This window comes from Schistocerca nitens, chromosome 1, assembly GCF_023898315.1.
Source record: "Schistocerca nitens isolate TAMUIC-IGC-003100 chromosome 1, iqSchNite1.1, whole genome shotgun sequence".
Lineage (NCBI taxonomy): Eukaryota > Metazoa > Arthropoda > Insecta > Orthoptera > Acrididae > Schistocerca > Schistocerca nitens.
The window spans coordinates 249,248,431-249,272,167 of record NC_064614.1 but is presented as its reverse complement, the minus strand read 5'-3'; the positions used below and the strand labels follow the sequence as shown (position 1 = coordinate 249,272,167).

General features: G+C 43.0%; 2 protein-coding genes and 1 non-coding gene across 3 annotated transcripts in view; 1 reads left to right on the top strand and 2 right to left on the bottom strand.

Moving 5' to 3' along the window:
• The window catches only part of LOC126247077 (epidermal retinol dehydrogenase 2-like), a 380,879-nt gene that overhangs the window by 193,360 nt on the left and 163,782 nt on the right, over window positions 1–23,737 (bottom strand). The window lies entirely within an intron of this gene.
• The window catches only part of LOC126240952 (calaxin-like), a 62,138-nt gene continuing 39,754 nt past the window's right edge, over window positions 1,354–23,737 (top strand). The window contains exon 1 of the mRNA XM_049947969.1: window positions 1,354–1,623. Coding sequence (XP_049803926.1) covers window positions 1,354–1,623 — 270 coding nt within the window. The remainder of the gene's footprint in view (window positions 1,624–23,737) is intronic.
• Window positions 7,915–7,987, bottom strand: Trnaa-cgc (transfer RNA alanine (anticodon CGC)). Its single transcript has one exon. It is a non-coding gene; the product is annotated as a tRNA-Ala (tRNA).

Below are 23,737 nucleotides of genomic sequence, written 5' to 3'. Positions count from 1 at the left end.
CCGGCGCCAGCCTTGTGTGAATGCTCTGGAAAGCTAATCATTTGCATATCACAGCATCTTCTTCCTGTTGGTTAAATTTCGCGTTTGTAGCACGTCATCTTCGTGGTGCAGCAATTTTAATGGCCAGTAGTGTATTTCCCGATTGCAGTGGCATTTTTCAACAGCATAATGCGCCATGTCACAAGGTCACGTGTGTGATGGAGTGGTTCGAGGAACATGGTGGAGAGTTGTAATTGATGCGCTGACCCCCTGACACGCAGGCCTGAACCCGGTCGAATTCATCTGGGATGTGATTGGAACGTGACGTCAGAGCTCATCGCCCCTCTCCTGGAATTTACGGGAATTAGGAGACTTGTGTGTGCACATGTGGTGTTAACTCCCTCCAGAGATATACCTAGCCCTCATTGCTTCTGTACCATGACGCGTCGCAGCTGTTATCCTTGCCAAAGGTGGACATGCCGCCTATTAGACAGATGGTTGTACGAGGGCTATTCCGAAAGTAAGGTCCGATCGGTCACGAAATGGAAACGACTATGAAAATCCGATAAAGCTTTGCACAGATGTGTTGGGTAGTGTCTCTAGTATAACCCCAGTTAGCATCACGTCGCTCTTCTCATTTCTGAGCTCGCAGTGAGTGCGTAAAGACGTCTAGAAAATAGTGTCTGCCGCCAAGTACGGGGGCCTGGTGAGAAATTTCCCCTGAAGCTATGCAGCTAACATTACATAACTGTCGTGCTGTTTCGTCTTCAAGACAATTCTCAGCGGCATTCTGCAGGGGCAATGAAGATGCTCCTGCATCGTTTTCAAATGGAAATGTGAGATTACCCACAATACAGCCCGTAATTGTCTCCCTCTGAGTTTCAGCTCAGGTCACATGAACCGCTGGTTATGAAGACAACATTTCGGCACAAGACAACGAGCCGTAGGCCAGCGTAGAGAATTGGCGGAGAGCACTGGCGGCTGCCTTCTATAGCGAGGGTATGGGAAAGTTGGTACAACGCTACGATACACGTCTAAGTCGGGTCGGCGACTATGGAGATAAGTAGCTGCAAGGTGTATCTAACTGTTGCAAATAAAACATTTTTGATTTTTACCGTGGTTTCCATTTCGCGACCTATCGGACCTTACTTTCGGAATAGCCATCGTAATATTCTGGTTGATCAGTGTATAGGTGTGTGAAACAAAATCGCAAGATCTAAATACTAAAATGCTATTGTGAGTACCGAAACTAAGCACGCTGTTGCTCATGTTTCTCCCAGCTGTAAAGCTCATATGCATTGAATCAGAGGTGCCAAGTAATCATTTCAACAAAAGCAATGGAAAAGCTGACATGGAGATGTTTCGTTGCCGCTTATGAACTGCCGTTTGGCCGAGCAGGACGAGGTGGAGTCGCTGCTGGTGATGCACTTCAAGCTGGAGCGCGCCGGCGGTCCTCTGGGCTACGAGCGGGCGGCCGAGGTGCTCTACTCCATCCTGGGCATGACGGACGAGCTGCTGACGATCCGCGTGTGTGACCTGCTGGACCGCGAGAATGCGCGCAAGATCACCATGGAGTCCTGGGTGGTGGGCCTCTCCCTGCTGCTGCGAGGCTCCTTCGAGGAGCGCATACAGCTCTGCTTCAAGGTGCGACTCTACCATGCTCACTTACACTGCGGGAACTACACAGTCCAGTCACATTAAGGGATGGGGGGATTTGAGAAAATGCATGGGTACATGTAAGCTAATGTAACTTTTACTGTTTGAGAGATCATTGAACTAAATTTTACAGATGTTGTCATTATGTTGCTGTCCATAGTCTGATTTTTTTTTTCAATTGTTTTGTCAAATAATTTGATGAGGATATGGCTGGATAAATTTTAGGACACATACTGCAAGATGGCAACCTATATTGGCTATGCAGTAGAACTGCAACGCCCACATCAGTCGCCACTTTGCATTTTTGAATAATTAATTAGTGCAATAACGACAAATAGCAAAGAGAATGTGCTGCATTGCGTAAGTGGAAATATTCATGTACTCAGGGAGCCGGTGGCTGGAAGCCAGCAGCGCGTTAGACCGAAGGTCGAATTTTACAACCTCCAGCGCCCCAGGAGGAGTTGACTTTGCCTGGGTGGTCTCTACCGGCAGGGCTTTGATGCCGCATGACAGGAAGGCGGCATTTCCGTCAGAACACTTCGAGGTAAGCAGAATGTCTCCCCACAGTGAATAACGCAGGGAGACGCTGTTTCCCCCTCGGCCTTGTCACCTGGGTTCCACAGAAGCGTCGCAGGCGACATTGACAGCAAGGAATGTATCTCGTCGAATTCCTCACTCTATATTTTTTTACCGTCACACAGAGGAGCGGAATGTGTCCGTTTAGACGCTGGCGCCAATGAAGGTTATGGAAAGTTTTTCGGACGAGCGGCAACTCCCACAAGCAACTGGGATTGGCCAGATCAACGTGACATAAGCGCACTCACAGTCGAACGGGAGTAGCGCTCATTTGTGAAATATTTGTTAAAATGTTCCGATTGGCAGCCACTTCACAGGACTGGCACGCCGCACTATGTGTTTGGTAGGAAGGAAACTTGTGTTTCAGCATCTGTCCGATAAGGATGCTCTGTACCGGGCGATACAGAGTGATTGCAGAGTAGCTGTGTACCGTATACGGAACTCAGGATAATTTTGCGGGATTGTGTCGGTACACGCGCAGCTATGGTTGCAGAGGCATCACACCTGATCGTCATAACAATATGACGAGAACAGTCGGCTGGGGACCCTGTCGTGGATCAGAAGAGCAGAATAGGTAATGTACGGAGCTCCGACCGTAGCACGATTAGTCTTCCAGTTCAAAGAAGTTAAACGAGTGGCCATTCGCTTATTGAACATCGCAGCACGTTCTCGCATTATTTCTGTGTTCAGATACAGATGGAAAGTACGTGATCTAAAATCTTGTGCTCTTGTTCAGTTAAGGGGAAGTGCCAATCTGCATCGCTAGGTTTTATAATTTTAGATTCGTATTATACTCCTTTATCCTTATTAAGATATTAATCTGTCCACATTCAAGAGGCATCACCTCATTAATCCGATTTATGAGCATATTTAAATTCTCAAATTAAATAAATCTGATTATATTTCCCGATATTTCAGACTACCTATATTGACACACCAACCCTACCCTACAATCTAGTCAAAAATTTTGGTGGGTTTAACTTGATGTGAATAATTTACATCCGTCACTACTTTTTATGGGGCAAGCGACCTCACCAAATCCGAATCTTCAACAGAGGGCTGTACTGCATAGTCAGATGTCAATGAGCACACAAAAATCGTGGCAATTTATAGTAGAATTCCGACTTCAGCAAATAGTTCATTTGCATATTGCCTCACGGTAGCAGAGGAGACTCGGAGATCGTTTCCAAATACTATCAGATGAGAAACATTTACTCAAAGGTTACTTTACTTATCACTTTAAAACTATGGTAGGTCATTACTAGTAATGAGAAACAGAAATATGAGTATCAGTTGTTTAATATCAGTTTTAAAACTCACGCAACATTTTTTTCAAATTAATGTGTAATATACATAGAAATTTTTATTTCACGAAAATTTTGATAAATCTGTCAGTGGGAACTGTGAAGAATTTTGTACCTCAAGAGGTTGTGTTACAGTGTGTACTGTAGCAAATTTCACCTTTTGATCTGCAGTGGTTCAGCAAAAAAATGTTGCACTAATGTCTGTTCTATGTAGTGTACTCGTATTTACTGTTGTTGAGTCGGCCATAGTGCCGCTTTGATCATCACTACAGGGCAGTTTTTGCGAATAGGCTATCGCCTGTATTTGTCACATTTACGATACGGATGGTTTGAAAATGGACACAGATGTTTGAAACTTGTCACCATCAAGAAATGAAAGAAGATACTTCTCAGTGCAACTTATGACGAAGCTAAACCACTTCTTTCAATTATAAGACAAGTTGTGGACCTATTTTTTCCCTAGCAGCATGCCTGACGTTCGTAAAAAAATGTTTCTTATATACCGGAAAATGAAAATTGCGGGAAATGTGGAAAAGATTTTACTAGCATTTATGACGGAAATAAGTACCCTAATAAAACATTTTGTCTCTTTGTTCTTCATGTAGCCCTTTTCTTCTAGTCTGATTCTTCTGGCATGCGTTTTTGGGAGATATCCTTCACCGAAAATTCACAACTAGCAATACACACACCATCAGTCTTCTTCCATCATGTGTGCATTTCTTTAATAAATCGTTATTAATCGCATCGTAAATGGACTGACAGCCTTCTATGCTCTGCATATGTCTTTTCTGATGACAGGAAACAAAATATCTCAAACAAGGGCAGGGTCTTGTCGAAAAGGTGGCACGGCATTGCGAATTGATTAAAAAAATGGGCTTTACATAATTTTTAACAAGAATTAAACTCTAAAAGACAGTATTTGTAACTTGCTACAGAACTGTCTGGTCGCATAAAAAGTTCCTACATTTGTCACCAATTTACATACGTTCCCTTTAATGTTTGACGTCAATATCCAATAGCCACTCGCAGGCGGCGGTGGCAGCACAGGCAGTGGAGGGTATACGAAGCCTGTTGGTGGCGGTGGGACGAACACACGGAAAACACTGCAGTCGTTGTCGTAATGCGGAAACGGAGCGATGTATTTCACTTCCGAATGGTCACTGTCATTGGTTTTCGGCCCATGGGTTGAAACATTGCCGGTTGCTGTGACCGAGCAGTTCTAGGCGCTTCAGTCCGGAGCCGCGATGGTGCTACGGTCGCGGGTTCGAATCCTGCCTCGGGCATGGATGTGTTTGATGTCCTTAGGTTAGTTAGGTTTAAGTAGTTCAAAGTCTAGAGGACTGATGACCTCAGATGTTAAGTCCCATAGTGCTCAGAGCCATTTGAACCATTTTTTGGTTGAAACATTTCCGAAAGGGCTAAGCTTGCAAACTGTTCGCGTACCACCCCGATTAAAATACTCCGAGCATGGCAAAAAGACGTTATCCCAAGCCGATCCCAAGCCGACACCTAGGCAACTCTGATGCACTGCGGGCCATAGATGACAGGATTGAACAACGGCTGCGGAGACGTGTACGGGCTAATAGACGTGCAACTGTCGAGCAACTGACCGCCCACGTGAACCAAGGAGCTACCAACCGTACCTCCTAAACGACTGTTCAGCTAACATTGCTGCGTATGGGCCTCTGCAGCAGGCGACTGGTTCATTTACCCGTGCTGACTGCTGTGCATCGGTGACGAAGGCCGGCATTGCCACTCCACTACCTCAATTGAACGTCAACTGAGTGGCGAAAGGTGGCCTCTTCAGACGAATCTCGTTTCGTGCTGCATCGGACAGATGGCCGTTGGAGCGTACGGCGTGGAAGCAAACACCTCGCAACAATCGTCGGAAGGGTCCAGGCGGGAGAAACACAGTTATCCACGGAGACGATGTGTACCTCCACATGCAGTTTGATTTTCCTCTGCACGATGGTATCTACCAGCAAGACAGTGCAAAATATCACACGGCTCGCATTGCGCATGTGAGATTCCAGGAGGACCAAACTGAGTTTACCACGCTTCCCTGGTTATCAAACTCCCCTGATTTGAATCTCGATCGAGAATTTGTGGGACCACTTCGACCGGGCTGTACGCGCCATTGGTCCTCAACCTAGAAACCTAGCAGCTGGCCACGGGACTGCAGTCACCATGACCCCACATCTCTGTCGGTAGCTTCCAGAACCTCAGGAACACTCTTGCTGCACATCTCGCAGTGGTCCGTGCTGAAAAAAGTGTTTGTTCAAGCTTCTGAGAGGTGGTCGCATTAATATGACTGTCAGTATACTTTGACAACAGGACTACGTCTGTAGTCTGCGAACAACAATAAATTGGATGGTGGAGAGTACTTTATATTGAATAGTACAGCATATAACCACACCTTGTGGTGCGCACACCACGTGTACGCCCTCTACGTGACCACACCGGTTCAGAGCATCGTGCGGGCTGTGTCATTGTGAGTGGAGTAGTGCAAAGGGGACACTGGTACTCACAGTGGAGCAGCGGGCGTTACTTGACAACAAAGTCGTGGAAACGGTGCGGTCAGTTGTTTGCTGAGAAGTTTAATGGTGTCAAAGTGCCAGCAAAGAGAGCCATTCAACGTTTAGTCGGAAAATGGCGTCAGACAGGATCATTTTCGAACAAGCCCAAAAACATTCCGAAATGTGCCCGCACACCAGAAAATGTGGCTGCAGTTCAGCCAGAAAATGCTTCAGAGCCCTACCAAATCAACCCGACGCTTGCCGCAAGAGACCGTCGTATCACTTCAATCATGCGGACGAATACTCCATCTGGACCCTACGGCCGAACGCGGCCTTGGTTGGCCGCGCAGGTCATCTGATCAGTCACATGTCCTGTATAGGGAGCCCTCAAGTCTAAGTTGAATCATAACAGTCTCCGCAGTCTTCAAGAACTGCAGCAGAACGTTTCGGTTGAGACTGCAGCAATTCCAGCAGTCCAGCTTCGATCTGCCCTCAGAAACTTGCTGATCAGGACCAGAAAGTGCAAAGAGATGAATCGTAGTCACTATCAACATCTGCTATAGCCGGGTTACTACTTTATTTCCTTTCGTCTGCTGTGGTTCTTTGTACTCTGGAACTCTGCCACATCCTACACATGGCTGTAAAACGATTTGGGATTTAATGTCCATTGGCGACAAGGCCACAAGATAGAGCACAATGTGTATTGAACAGCAATGGTGAAGGATGTCGGCCGCATCGCTTTCAAAGAAACCATGCTAGCGTTGGCTTTAACTTGTTTAGGGAAACGACGGAAAATTTTAATGTGACAGATCTGTCCGGGCTCCCCCGAAGTGATTCACTGTCTTAGTCAGCGAAGCCACAAACTCGGCCACAAATTAATTTTTTCTTTCTCTTTCAAATGTAACCAAGCAAACTGAAGCTTCAGTCCCTCTCCTTTTCCAAAATTTTTAAGGCTTTCGTGGTCACTTGTTGACAAATTCCTTTTGGCTTCCGTTTCTGGTTCTTCGGCCTACTTTCGTGTGATAATTTTCCTGACGTTTCGCCAGCACGAGTGGCTGTATTGTGGAATCTTTTCGCTCTATTACAGTCCACCACCAGCAATGGAGGGTGAAACTTCGACAATGTAAGTCATTGTGCTGGCGAAATAGCAGAAAAATTATGTAACAAATATTGGCCAAAGAACCCGAGACAGAAGCCAATATACAATTTTCCCCTTTCCTCTTACTTCTTCATTTTCAATTTTTTTCTTTTTCTGAGTAAACCAACATATAACCACATATTTACCGAAATCATCTATTCCAGTGATATTTCTGTTATTTTTTCTCCTGTTTCTAGACTGTTGGATGATAATGAAATAAAGTAATCAAATTATAGCTAGAATACTTCACACGATAACGCAGCGATTAACATAAAACACAATTGAATATGAATAGCGACGCTGAAAAATTTCTTACCACTCATTATGTCATATGATAAAGTATATTTATTATTGTTGAGTATAGATGGAAATTCCTTACCAGAACCGAGAAGTAGCAACATGTACTCACCTTTGTTAAGTAAAATTAATTGTATATTTCATGTGACATCTAATGACGTGCAGTAATTTATAAGATAAAACAAAACAAATACCTACCTCTTATTTAGCCAGAGCCAATCCAAACTCAGGACCCACAAGAAGGAGAGGATTATGTAATTTATTCTGTCGCTAGTATGGAGGAGGAGATTAGTGTTTAACGTCCCGTCGACAACGAGGTCATTAGAGACGGAGCGCAAGCTCGGGTCAGGGAAAGATGGGGAAGTAAAAAGGCCGTGCCCTTTCAAGGGAACCATCCCGGCATTTGCCTGAAGCGATTTAGGGAAATCACGGAAAACCTAAATCAGGATGGCCGGAGACGGGATTGAACCGTCGTCCTCTGGAATGCGAGTCCAGTGTGCTAACCACTGCGCCACCTCGCTCCGTCGCTAGTATGGCGCAGTGCGTCCGTTTGCTGATATTCACGTTTACAGTGTACCGTTCTCACGCGGCCATATTGTGCGCCTATCACTGTTGTGGAAGGGCTAATGGCGCGTGTTTTTGCAGAACGCTTGTGTCTCTCTGTGCTTTACTTATCATCAAAATCTCTGAAGGGTATATGGTACAGCGACAGTGAATTTTGATGGTTTCCGACCTGAAAAACGGATTCTTTTAACGTCGTGGGAAGGTTTTCTTGCTGTATTAGCCATCTTTCTTTGAAAGTCTAGCAGCTGAGAGTGGCAAAAATGTCAGTAATATTTCACGGTGCTGTTCTCTGTGCACGCTCTGTCATACCGACCTGACGGGGATCCCACACACTTCAGCAATATTCCAGCACGGGCCGTACCCCTACATAACTAGTTAGGGCGTATACATCAACTTGTATCGGGGGTCACCCAGCAACATTTATATGAAATGCACTCATTTTCGTCCCTGGAACAGAATTTATTTAAACCAATGTAGTAATCTACATAAATAAAAAATTTCGTGTCTGTGAGCATGTCATCAGTTCAAACAAGTAAGGCCATCCAACACTTCAGTTAGCCATCAACTGACGGTTGCCAATGGCAGGGTGTCAAGATCAACTGACGGTTGCCAATGGCAAGGTGTCAAGAAGGTGACAAGTATGTTGAAGTGAAGGTCGCGTATATGACGTCGCACCCATGTACCACCATATGCGCATCCATCTTTCTTCATTCTTTGGAGTCCCACCAACAGATCGTTATCGCGTATTAGGCAACAAAAAAAGCGGAGGTTTCTACAGTTGTAACATTCCTCAATTTTAATCCACAGTTTTATACATCCAGTTTTCTTTCCTGAACTTTATACGATAACCGAAAGCGATAGTTAACGACACGTACGCTGGAGGCGGGTTTTACCCGCTCGTTCTGTTGTACACATGTGCGTCATTATCCTTGAAATTTTAATGGCCAACACTGACATTTGTGAATGACACTAAGGAAAATGTGAAGCAGTAACATGGTATGTGGTAGTATTTTACTGCACGAACACACAGCGGAAGAGAGCTTTATAGTGTAGCAGTCCCCAAACAGTCTACATACACTGAAGTTTACGAAGTTAGTTTATTACGAACTTGGTTGTTTGTAAAGAGTGAAAATTCGCTTATAGACTTAACGACGTCCCTAGGCTTTGATTTTATGCTGTTTTCCGTAACTGTCTTTAAAATTTACGGAATATCTGCTAAAGAAAGTGGAACGGCAACAACGCTGGGCATAAGTGTTTACACTTTGCGTCTATGTAACTAAATAAGGCACAGCAACGAGGAAGAGACCTCGAAAGTTAATATTGATTTAACAGCTCAGCGAGCAAAGGACGAATTTGATGCCAACAGCATGTAAACAAAATGTATGCCGTTAGGAAATAACGTATTTTCAAGTTCTTTAACATCACAGTAAGTCACTATTTTATTACTCAACCCTATCTCAATTAAAAATTTGCTACCCAAGACTTCCCGTTTATAAAATACTAATACATACCGAAGATCTGAACCATTATAGACTGTAGAACTGTGGTTAGAAGAAAGCAACTGTTTTAATTTTGTAAGAAACGCGTGACAATAACTACGGCAAAGCGACTTCTAACATTTCTCGGTAATTTAAGGAACTCTTTCTAGTGGAGTGTACATCGAGTCAATCACGTCACAGGCGTTCACAGACCCAATGATAAAATCTGCGCTAGATTCATATCGGCTTCGTGACTGTTTTAACTCTAAGATCAACTGCAGTATTCAACCGCGTCTTGTCCAGAACTGTTATCTCTGCGTAATGTGGTACGACTCTCTTCAGCAGGAGGTCACATAATTCAATAAATGAATACAAAGGTGGTACAGTACAGATTTTTTCTTTTTTTTTGCAATTCACTGATTTGTCAAGCTTTTAAGGTGCTATTACAATAAATATTGATGTCCAAATAAATATTTCATTAATAAATTGTAGGTTCCTGGAACATATCCCACTTTTCATTCAACGCATGTGGTTCCAACATGATGGAGTCCTACCTCACTTTGGACTGGTTGTTCGTTAACATCTGGATCAGACATCCCTTGAAAAGCAAAGGCGGTCCTGTTTCGTGGCCAGCATGTTCACCTGATCTGTGATTTCTTCTTGTAGGGCCACTTGAGAAGTATTGTGTATGAGACGCCTGTCGAGACTAAAGGGGATCTCGTGGCAAGAATTCTCACTGCCTGCGAAACTGTTCATACGACACAGGGAAACGGATATGACAGCACTTTGTGCGACGATGCCTGCATTGACACTAAGGCATGACTTTTTGAAGCACTGTTGTAAGTGTAGCAACTTGCGAAACTTGGACAGGTAAATGGAATTCATTAATATTGTACCGTAGACTTTCGGTCTCTCTGACATCGAGCTACGTGTGCAGCTACTACTCCAACAATAAGGGAGATTATCTGAGTGTATTGGGGACTATTCATCGGGAGTTCTGTACGTCATGATCAGGGTGAGGAAATTGGGGCCCTTGGTTTGAGCGCTGCACGGGGCTAAGGCGGAACTTGAGTAGATTTTCGCTTATACCTTTAGACTCTGTCGTTTCCGGACTAAGGTCCTTTAACTCAGTTGATATATTAACTATTCACCATAATCTCTGAAGGTTTTTATCGTCATCACGGTATCACCCTTTATGTAAGTGATTAGGCGATTCTGTAGACCTTCAGTTAGAGGCATTCCATTTAAACTCTGATGTTGTGAACACTGTAAACATGCTATTTGACTTTCAGAGTCTTTACGAAGGTCACCGAATAATGATTGCGTCAGATGAAACGTTGTGGTCATTCAGATCTTACCTGTAAGCATTTTACCTGGTGTGCGGACGTTCGTTGCTATTTGCTGATGAAATATTTCACACACCTTTCTAAATTAATCCCTAGTTGAAGAGAACTTCAGAACTTTGTTTTAGAAACGAGACACGCGGTAATTTTACCGGTGGCGTTGAGGCACGCGCGTGTGGCGGTGTGTTTCGTAACTAGTGTTGTATAATACATTTTTCACAGATGTTCCGGCGCTTGACTTCGTCTGGAGGTTTCCTTGTTCCGCTTGAAAAAAAAAAAAAACAAGAGTTGCAGGGAGTGAAAGCTATTAGCGTCCGCTTCCTGAGGTAACTGCACAAACTAGTGCGGAAACATTTACGTTCTCAGCGATATAACTGGCTACGAAGGACACATTCCAGCTTTTTGAAACAACATCACCCAATAAACCTCTACGTCTGCATAGGCGGACTAAATTAAATTGTCTTCTACCCCGTGAATGATTATTAACGTCGTCCGTACTGAGATCGAGAACAAGCACCAGTACCTGAAAGTGCATAAGCTATCTTAAAATCACCTTCACTGAGTATTGTAGTCGACATGCAGCAGGATTTTGGAACATATATTGTGTTCGAAGATTATGAATTACCTCGAAGAGGACGGTCTATTTACAGACAGTCAACGCGGATTTAGGAAACAGCGTTCTTAAGAAACAACTAGGTCTTTACTCACCCGACGTGCTGAGTACTATTGACAAGGGATTTCAAATTGATTCCGTATTTCTAGATTTTCAGAAGATTTGAGACTGTACCATACAAGCGGCTCGTAGTGAAATTGTGAAAGTGTGCTTATGGAATGTCGTCTCAGTTAAGTCACAGGATTCATGATTTCCTGCCGGAAAGGTAACAGTTCGTTGTAATTGACGGAAAGTCATCGAGTAAAACAGAAGTGATTTCTGACGTTCCCCAAGGCAGTGTTATAGGCCCTCTGCTGTTCCTTATCTATATAAACAATTCAGGAGACAAACTGAACAGCCTTCTTAGGTCGTTTGGAGTTGATGCTGCCCTTTATCGTCTAGTAAAATCATCAGAAGATCGAAACAAATTGCAAAACGATTTAGAAAAAACATCTGTGTGGTGCAAAAATTGGCAACTGACCCTAAATATCGAAAATTGTGAGGTAATCCATATGAGTACTAAAAGGGATCCGTTAAACTTCGGTTACATGATAAATCAGTCAAATCTAAAGGCCGTACATTCAACCAAATACCTATGAATTACATTTACGAACGACTTAAATTCGAAAGAAAACACAGAAAATGTTGTGGGCAAGGCAAACCAAAGACTGTGTTTTATTGGCAGGGCACTTAGAAAATGTAATAGACCTACTAAGGAGACTGCCTACACTACGCTGGTCCTCCTCTTTTAGAATACTGCTGCGCGGTGTGTGATCCTTACCAGATAGTATTAACGAAGTACATCGAGAAAGTTCGAAGAAGAGCAGTACGTTTGTGTTATCGAGAACAGGAGAGAGGGAGTCACGGACGTGATACAAGATTTGCACTGGACATAATTAAAACAAAGGAGTTTTTCGTTGCGACAGAATCTTCTCACGAAATTCCAATCACCAACTTTCTCCTCCGAATGCGAAAATATTTTGTTGACACCGACCTACATAGGAAGAAACGATCACCATGATAAAATAAGGGAAATCAGAGCTCGTACGGAGAAATACAGGTCTTCGTTCTTTCCTTGCGCTATACGAGATTGGAATAATAGAGAATTGTGAAGGTGGTTCGATGAACCCTCTGCCAGGCACTTATATGTGGTTTCCAGAGCATCCGTGTAGATGTACTAGCAATAATACTAACAGTAGTAGTGGTTGCAGTACTAGTAGTACTAATAGTAATAGTAGTATTAGTGAAAACCGCCAACTATATGTGTGTCTTCAGTCCGAAGCCTAATCTGAAGCAACTCTCCCGGCTAATCTATCCTGTACAGACCTATTCACCTCCGCGTAACTAATGCTACCCACACACATATGAATCTGGTTGTTGCAGTCTAGCCTCTATGTCTACAATTTTTACTGCCTGCTTTTCCCTCCATTACCAAATTGACAAGTCATTGATGCCTCGCGACATTTCTAGGTGTGTGTACGAGGTGCATTCAAGTTCTAAGGCCTCCGACTTTTTTTCTCTGGACTGAAAAGACATAGAAACATGCATATTGTTTTAAAATGAGGCCGCGTTCATTGTCAATACGTCCCAGAGATGGCAGCACCGTACGGCAGATGGAATTTTACCGCCAGGGGCGAGAATGAGAACTGTTTTAAATACTTAAAATGGCGACGTTTTCCTTACTTGAACAGCGTGCAATCATTCGTTTTCTGAATTTGCGTGGTGTGAAACCAATTGAAATTCATCGACAGTTGAAGGAGACATGTGGTTATGGAGTTATTGATGTGTCGAAAGTGCGTTCGTGGGTGCGACAGTTTAATGAAGGCAGAACATCATGTGACAACAAACCGAAACAACCTCGGGCTCGCACAAGCCGGTCTGACGACATGATCGAGAAAGTGGAGAGAATTGTTCCTCATACTCCCTACTCACCTGACCTGGCTCCTAGTGACTTTTGGCTTTTTCCAACAATGAAAGACACTCTCCGTGGCTGCACATTCACCAGCTGTGCTGCTATTGCCTCAGCGATTTTCCAGTGGTCAAAACAGACTCCTAAAGAAGCCTTCGCCGCTGCCATGGAATCATGGCGTCAGCGTTGTGAAAAATGTGTACGTCTGCAGGGTGATTACGTCGAGAAGTAACGCCAGTTTCATCGATTTCGGGTGAGTAGTTAATTAGAAAAAAAAATCGGAGGCCTTAGAACTTGAATGCAACTCGTAAATGTCTTTCCTCCCCAGTTCGATTAAGTACTTCCTTATTAGTATTTACACATCTAACCTTCAACAGTAGCACCATATTTCAAAAGTTTCAGTTCTATTCTAAATTGGACTGTTTGTCTCTCACCTTTTAATTCCATACAAGTTAAATATTATTGCTGTTGACTATTTGCATTTACTATCCCTTCTACTCGTGTCATCGTCTGTTCTTATACTCCCAAATAGCAAAACTCATTTGCTCCTTCATTGTTCAACTGATCCACTTAGCTCTTTGCCGTCTGACATAGTTAAAATGTCATCGACAGTATCCTCCTCTGAACTTTAGTTCCCTTCTCAAATTTCTCTTTAGTTTTACTTTATCGCTTACTCAATATACTGAAGGAAACACGTCGGGAAAGGCTACAGCGCCCTCTCACTTCTGATTTACTGCATTCTTTTTTATGTTCTTCGGCTCTTATTACCGTAGTTGGGTTTCTGTTTAAGTTGTAGATTCCTGTCGCTCCTCTTATTTTATTCCTGGCAGGCTCAGATTTTCTAGTCAAAATTTTTGGAAGTCTTTTCTAAATGTATAAATGCTCTATCTATGGATTTGTCTTTCAACCTAGCTAACAAAGTAAACCTGAGATATTGCTACTACATCCCTACAGAAATCGCTGATGTGAATTGCGACATTCTTTTGTAAACAACAGAGGCACAATTCGCCTATCTTCGTCACTTCTCTGGTTTTCTCTCTCTCTCGCAACAGTTTAGCATATAAGCATTCTTGTAATATACATCTATGTTTGGTGATAATAATGGTAATCTCTACTTTTGTCCGCGATTCATTTGTAGATAACTATTGTTGCCTTTTGTCACTAGTAATATAAGAAGCTTCTCTATTTCAGTGTTATTGAAGAAGGATATCACTTTGGTAAAACGTCCATTTACGTGCCAACCACTCGCATTACGTGTAGATTTTCCCGCAACAGAGAAGTTGAACCTTTGGTATCTAAATATATTGTATCAAGTCAGATTCATTCCAGTCATTTAATCCAAAATTATTTGTAGTATTGTATCTAATACAAACACAGTCCACCGTCACCAAACTTATATGTTTGCCAACAACGATTCGGAGCCTGACTATCAGCAAAGCAAGTAATCTAACGGACATTCGTAGTAGAAGTGCAATATAGATATTACTCCGTTCAGTTACGATTTTCACATTTAAGTCCTGCGGCGGTCGCTGTGATTCATCCACAGTTCTCATCAATTAGGGTTCGGAAGAGTGCTACATCAGCAGTTTCTCTCTCTCTCTCTTTGTTATTAACAGTCCAATACCTGTCATAACATCCCGGCCACATACGTTGCTACAAACATCGCTAGTGATTTCCAGTCACAAAAAGTTACTCTACAGATCATTTCCATCTCGTGACAAAATTATTGTAGTGGTGTGTGGTGGGACGCTAAAGCCTAGTGTGAAAGACACGCTTGTTCCAATTTTCATTTTTTCGTTTTTCCCTGAGTGCACTGATACCTTCAGAAACACAATGCAGCACAGAGCTGTCTTCTTATTCAGGCACACACTGCGCTCTGTCGGACTCTCCCTTGTTTGCTAATATGGCGCGTACACAATTGAGAGCATGCTGCTCGCACATGTGTTGTGTAAATAGTTCCTGAGCCATTTGGCGCGTGCCACTTGCTGTATGTTTTTCCGGCAAATGCAGAGAGCGAGCGCCCCTAATCTAGAGGTACATGAACCGTTCAAAAAATGGCTCTGAGCACTATGGGACTCAACTGCTGAGGTCATTAGTCCCCTAGAACTTAGAACTAGTTAAACCTAACTAACCTAAGGACATCACACACATCCATGCCCGAGGCAGGATTCGAACCTGCGACCGTAGCGGTCTCGCGGTTCCAGACTGCAGCGCCAGAACCGCGCGGCCACTTCGGCCGGCCATACATGAACCGTCTTCGAGCATGTTGGTCGCAAGTTTATACATACCTTTTAACTAACAGACTCGTAATTGTGACTTAGGTCTGTTGGCCAACGTGCTTCCACAACAAGCAGTCAATTTGTTGGCTAGAACGTTTAGAGTTTCCCCCTTACCCGTCGTCACAGGGGACGAGGCAGCTACTGTTGACGTGGAGAGAGACGTCACGAGAGAGAGAGAGAGAGAGAGAGAGAGAGAGAGAGAGCGGCGTCAGCACTCGGGATGAGCTGCTTAACGTGATTTTGCACTCTCAGCGCTCTCCAGCGGCAGTCGTCAGATTTATTTGGCTCCCAAACCACGCTATTTGTTTACGATAACGAACGCGCGTGAATTTCCTACGTTATCGCACTAAAAACGCTCATTTTCTGCTTTGTCCATATGATAGTCATGTTGTTCTGTCTCCACTATACATAAATAAGAACTTCAATATCCGTAACACAAAAAGGAAAGAGATGTCCAGTCAGTAAGGACATCAGGTTATAAAACTTCACACAATCGAACAAACTCACTCCTGTCAGAGAGCGCACTTATATTTACATAAAATCAAATATTACATAAATTGTTTCTATTAATTTGCTAAGGAAGTCCCACAACCTTTTAGAAAACGCGAAGACGAAAAAAAAAAAATCTGGATGCAGTAGTACGCTAACTTGCTACTCAGTGTTTTGTAACATGGCGCCCCTACCAACTATGGTACGCTTCTGCAATTAGCGCCTATTATTTTATCTTGTTGTTTTTTGAGGCTTTCAATGCCGGTGTGCTATTGATTGACATCTGATTATAATCAATCGTACCAAGAACAACAGATTTTTGATGAATCTTCAGTGTGCCGTTTCCTTAAAACGGCGTCCTTTCATAACACTCGAATTATAACACGAAAATAACTAAATACGAAGATTTTTTAAGTACCAATATGAAGTTCCCCATCGATTTATTGTAACAAATCGAACCAGATCGACAGAGTCATGTCCTGGGGCTTAGAAACAACATATATTCAAAGGCTAATAGGTATAAAATAGTACCCACCAAATATGGGCTTCAGTTCAAGACGACAAATACAGTATGGCGTCTTCCAAGTTCTGCTTGTGACGAAGAGGGCCCTCTTGCTTCTGAAGGATGAACTCTCAACTTGCGATTAGGGCGCCAGTAAAATATTTCAGAACAAATGAAAATTTGTGCCGAACTGGGACACTAAACTGTATGTCCTACTTGCGAGCAGTCGCCTTAACCTATTCAGCTATCAGATCACGCTGCCAGGAGGGGCCCGAATCTCCATTTGTCTGTATGTCGCCTCTCCCACGAGCTCACACACTATGACGAGAGGAAACAGTGTCTTACCCTGTTGTGGGGCTCACGGTAGCACAGTGCGAGCACATGGGAGAGTAGACACCAGGATAAATGGGGATTTGGGCCGTTTCTGGAAGCGCGCCCAAATAGCCAAAGTGGTTAAGGGAACTGCTCGCGCCAAGTCCCAGTCAGGTATGAAGTTTCATTTGTTCTCCAACATTCTACATCTACGTGATTACTCTGCTATTCACAATAAAGTGCCTGGCAGAGGGTTCAATGAAACACCTTCGTGCTGTCTCTCTACCGTTCCACTCTCGAACGGCTCGTGGGAAAAACGAGCACTTAAATTTTTCTGCGCGAGCCCTAATTTCTCTTATTTTATCGTGATCATCATTTCTCCCTATAGGTGGGTGCCAACAGAATGTTTTAGCAGTCGGAGGAGAAAACTGGTGATTGAAATTTCATGAGAAGATCCCACCGCAACGAAAAACGCCTTTTTTTTTTTAATGATTGCCACTCCAGTTCACGTATCATGTCTGTGACACTATCTCCCCTATTTGGCGATAATACAAAAACGAGCCACCCTTCTTTGTACTTTTTCGATGTCATCCGTCAGTCCCACCTGATGTGGATTCCACACCGCACAGCAGTACTCCAGAATAGGGCGGACAAGCGTAGTGTAAGCAGTCTCTTTGGTAGACCTGTTTCACATTCTAAGTGTTCTGCCAATGAATCGCAGTCTTTGGTTTGCTCTACCCACAATACTATCTATGTGATCGTTCCAATTTAGGTTATTTGAAATTGTAATCCCTAAGTATTTAGTTGAATTTACAGCCTTCAGGTTTGTGTGACTTATCGCGTAACCGAAATTTAGCAGATTTCTTTTAGTACTCATGTGAATAACTTCACTTTTCTTTATTCATGATCAATTGCCACTTTTCGCACCATACAGATATCTTATCTAAATCATTTTGCAAGTCGTTTTGATCATCTGATGACTTTACAGGACGGTAAATGACAGCATCATCTGCAAACAATCTAAGACGGCTACTCAGATTGTCTCCTACGTCGTTAATATAGATCAGGAACAATAGAGGGCCTATAACACTTAGTTGGTGAACGCCGGATATTACTTCTGTTTTACGCGATGACTTTCCATCTATTACTACGAACTGTGACCTTTCTGACAGGAAATCACGACTCCAGTCGCACAACTGAGACGATATTTCATAGCCACGAAGTTTGATTAGAAGACGCTTGTGAGGAATGGTGTCTAACGCCTTCTGGAAATCTAAAAATATGGAATCAATTTGACATCCCCTGACGATAGCCGTCATTACTTCATGAGTATAAAGAGCTAGTTGTGTTTCACAAGAACGATATTTTCTGAATCCGTGCTGACTGTATGTCAATAAATCGTTTTCTTCGAGGTACTTCTTAATGTTCGAATACAGTATATGTTCCAAAACCGTAGTGCAAATCGACGTTAGTGATATAGGCCTGATGCGGAGCTGTATCGCTAACAGAGAGTTCATTCCTAATTGAATCTGGCTGTTGATGGTCAACACAATGTGTCAGATACTGCACTGCAGCTTTTGCTCGTTATTGGTTCTACTTTACATGGCACATTGTCAAAATATCGGTGAACATTTTTGTGCCTCACGTGATGAAATGGCCCCTGAGCGTGAAATATCAGGAAATGACATTACAAAACCCATAGCGCCTCTCAAAAGTTTGCTCATTCGTCCCGAGTGCCGACGGCATTAGGGAAGGTCAGTTCTATCGGTCTGAGGCAAGTTCAGCGATGACGCAGCGGTGGAGTTTGAGGCCGGTCCTCTCAGCTTTCCCTGTGGCGGAGCAGACTGCAGGGCAAGGCACTCTAGGGGGCCAGAGCTGGCCAGTGGTTGCGTATCCCGGCTGCCCGCCTTGCGAAAGGCGTCAAAATAATGCCGCCATGTGCTTGTGGGTCACGTGCCGAGGCCCTGCTGGGACACGACGCGCGCCGCCGCCTCCCGTTACCTCCTCACCATCGCAAATCGGATTTTAACTCTTCGGGGTAAACGTACTTTACCTCTTGTGCTGCATGCCATCTATTACACACACGCACACACCCGTTTCAGAACTCGTCTGTTAAAAGTCAGTGGTATATTAATCGCTGAGCAACTGAAGCTTCTGGGTCAAATCCAAAACTTTAGATGCAATACGGCTGCTGTAAGAATTATTCAGGCCAATGAAGCATTTAACAGGGCGTGAACGCTATTGACATCCAAGGTGACATCTTCTAACGTGAAGCAGCACTTTAGAAAAGTTTTGCGGCGTTCAGCAAGTTTCTTCTCACAGACACTGACAACGAAGAAAAATGAAATAACTAAATCTGAGACTTACATTTATCCATGTTATGCGGAATGGTCTGAGGGCTGCGAGAGTATTGTAAATTTACGAAATAATTCCTCCTGTTCAGTGGCTTAACTAATATTTAATTAGCACGACGCGTTTCGGTAGCATGCTGCCAATCATTAAATGCATTACGTTCCACGTACATTACATTAATCTGAAGTGTGATTAGATTCACTTGCTGTGTTTGTCTGTGATATTAGGTATCTAAATACGTTCAGTTGCTGTGTTTATCGGTGATGTTAGGTATCTAAATACAATCATTTTTCCTAAGAATTTAGTTGCCTGGAACGCAGCGTGCAGTAACAACGCGTTATCATCTGAATCTTGAGAGTGTTGTGAAGTGTGTCTTAATGTGCTGTGTGTGTCGGACAACTTCCAACAAAACTGATTGCATTTCGACACATACTCTCACTGCCACACGCAGCTAATGATCCTAATCAAACTTCGTATTAATGTAATGTACATGTAACTGTAATGACCCTGATGATGGCAGCATGCTGCCGAAACGCATCGTGCTAATTCATTATCAGTAAAAAGTGAATGAACGATACAAAGTATTTCGTAAATCTGAAGCTTTAGTAAGAAGGTGCTGGTGGCCACTCTACGAACATTATGGACAGACAGGATGGAAAAGAGGATCTGGAAAGAATGAAGGAGTGGAAAAGGCGTTGTCGAAAGAAAATGGAAAACATTGGTTATTTTGTGCGTCACTCCATTTGGTGCACATATATCATTGAGCAGTAATTTGAAGGGAAAAAGCAAGAGAAAGGTCCCGAGAACATACAGTGAGTGCTATAATCTTAGGACAACCACACAACCAAATGAAGATGGTATTAGAAAGGAGGCATCTGAGAAGCGATCAAGCAAACCACTGGCCTTACGTTTGAGGAGGAGATTTTCCTAAATCTCTCCAGGTGAGTGACCAGGTGGTTCCTTTGGAAGGGCACGACCGATAACCTTCCCCATGCTTCAGATACTCAAAGTGTGTCCTCCGTCGCTAGTACCTCTATGGCGATGGGATATTGAACCATAACCTTCCTCCCTGCCATCCTACCTTCCTCCATTCCTTCCTGCGTTGAGCATAAACTAAATACGTAATGTGACTACAGCTGCCAGAACTTGAAGCTTCAACGCTTGTTGAGTTTCAACAGTTTAAATTCTTGAAATCACTAGTCCAATACTGTCTGCTAACTCTTCCAGTTTATGAGCATTTCTGAGTGTACCTTACCTTTTAACAGCCACAAAGATAATCACATAGGGGACGAAGAGGCCACTGAACTATCCTATCATCAAAAACACTTTCTAATTCTGTTGTAGACGCATTGATGGTATGAGCTCTTGCATTGTCCTGTATTAAATATCGGTAGGTATTTTCAATAGTTGTTAGTTCTCTGCAAAAGAGTTCTGGCAGGGTAATGTTCACGCACCTATCAAAAGTTATTGTTTGATGGAAAAGATCAGATACAGTAATTCGTGCTGCACCAATTTTACACCATACTCCCGTCTTCGTGTCATGCAGAGTGTGTCTATGCAACAGATGACGATTTTTACAGCTCCAACGTCGATTGTCCTGGAAGTCACGTACCGCAATAAAAACAGCCATGCTTCATCAGGAAAGAGCATTTTAACATTAACCTCTCCAACGCGCACAGACTGCAGTAGCCAGTTGCAGTTCTGACGTCGAGTAAAGGTGTCTGACTGGGCCAGTAGATGCACTTTCCTAACTCGTCTAGTTTACTCTCGGTTAAACAAGGGATATATAAACCATTGTTTGACTATTCTTAATAACTTAAATTGCTATTGTCTTATCAGCATTAAATTTAATTCCGTTCTTTCTGTTTTCTGCGTCTGCTACAATATCTAGATTCTCCATTCTTGCAGAGTAACTTCTCCTGCTTCTGAAATAAGTTTTAGAGCAAGCGTTGTTTATAGAAAGGTGTAAGATTTGAAAACGTGTTCCATCTGCATCGCAGATTAACTACCGCTGATTGTACATAATCTTTTTTTCAATATGTGAATGTTAAAAAATAAACCTTCACCATTCTTCCTATTATCTTCAGTAAGACTCAAATATCTGTCTTCACCATGGTGCACGAAAGAGGTCTGAAGAAGTGACAATCTCAGCAGCCGAGATCTCTAAGGTATTTTGATCTTACTTTTTGCAAAAACCTAAAATATTTCGGTGTATGATATACGTTACACCTAAGCTCACATTTAAATCATAAATGTATGGAAGCATATATTCGTGTAACACGAGGCGATTGGACATGGCAAACCAGCAAGATGTGTAGAAATTCTTATATTACCGAGAGGGAAAATTTCTGTTGGCTATTTATGAAGCTCGCAGGCATGCTAAAGACAGAATCAGTTAATACTTGCAAGGGAGTTGTTCGCTGCTATCTGAAATAACGACCTAGCGCATAGGATTATATACACAATTTGAGGTTTAATGTCTGTGCGTGACGATCGAGTAAAGGGTATTCATTGCCTAAGAGACGACATCTGTATGAGGGAAGCACGATAGGGCCTCTTCGCCAAGACAGATGTCGCAGTAAAAGGCATTCATTGCCTAATTGAAGACATCTGTATGAGGAAAGCACAATAGGGGCTTTTCTTCAAGACAGACATCATTTGTAGAGCTGGAAGCTCAACACGTATTTCACTGTTGATGTTTCCTTCACTAGACTACAACTGAATTAAAGGAGCAACCATCGTTTACTGAACGTATTTCGGCTAGTATAGCGTAGAGGCTCCTCTTCAGACCGTCGTGACTGCCGGAGCCGGCCTGGGTGGCCGAGCGGTTCTAGGCGCTACAGTCTGGAACCGCGCGACCGCTACGGTCGCAGGTTCGAATCCTGCCTCGGGCATGGGTCTGTGTGATGTCCTTAGGTTAGTTAGATTTAAGTAGTTCTAAGTTCTAGGGGAAATTAAGTCCCATAGAGCTCAGAGCCACTTGAACCATTTTTTGACTGCCGGAATTTTTATGCAAATGTTTGGTAGTTGCGTTGAGAAAGCAGCCAGGAGTTGTCCTTACTATTACAAACATGAGGACCTCTTACATGGTTACCTCATCGTATGTGGCTGCAGCAGACGATACAGACGACGAAGATCTTCCATACCGCTTATTTATGTAAAAGCTGATTCAGGGTATGCTCTTATTCACGTCTGGTACCGTGAATTATGACTCTACGAATATATGACATGGATTTTCAATTGGTCTTTCCAATACCGATTTTATCGTTTAGTTAGTACACTGCTATTAACGACGCCATACATTTTAAATTTTATCCCTTTTTTCTGTAAGGCTTTTTGACTATTTGCTTTCTTCTTCTTGTTTCTTACCGGCAATGTAAGCACCACGACGTTCAACTATTGTGTTTGGAGTCGGCTTTGTAGTTCGCCTAGTAGTTGTGCAGCCTCTGTCTGTGTTGTTCCATCCTATCATTTGTCCAGAGGGTACTTGTCTTCTTTCTTGGTGGTTTGTCCTGTAACCACACTTGCTTAAACTTTCTCTTGAGAGAGGTCTAGTCTTTTAAGTTCTTTCTGTACCTCTCAGTTTCTGTAGTTCTTTTATCACTTCCATCAACTATGGTTACTGTTTTTCTCTTTTGCTACTATTCTATATAAGCTGAGTGGTCAACCCGGTGGGATACATTCCGTACACATGCCCACATAGGATTAGACGTCTCTTCCTATCCACGTCTATGATTTTTTCACAGTGTTTTTGAAGCTCCTGTTATGGTCGTTTTTTGTGTGAATGGTCCCAGTCTCTTGCTCATTATTCATCCCTCCTGGATGGCAAGTTTGTCTGTGAGACCCTTCGTTTTGCGTACTAGACACTCAAATATATAGGGCATCAGAACGGATGATTGTCTAGTAGATCTTCATAATTGCGTTATGGGAGGGACACACTGTTATAGGCACTCTTGGTCAGTTGGTATGCCAGTTCCAGCTTGTTGATAATGCTATTCTTTCGAAAAGACTGGGTACAGCAATCTTTCCAGGTATACATTTCTTTGTTTCTGCACGCTCCAGGTGCAGTATGCAAGGAGAATCACTCATTTTCGTGATGTATTATTTCTTTAAGGACTCTTTTAGCCAAAGTTCCAGACTTTTGATGCCGTTGTAGCTTCTAACGAATTAAGCATTGAAGATTTTCCTACTTTTGAGGCCTGATTTCTTAGAAAACTAACAGAATGGAATTCTTCTCAAGCAGCCCGTAAGAAATTATTCATATTCTGGTCATTCAGAAAGTTATGAAATACTTGAATATACGGACTATGTACGTATGTACCACCCTCTAGGTGGGAAGGACGGAGGTAACTTAGATCTCAAAATAAATTTAGCTGGACGTAACACATTGA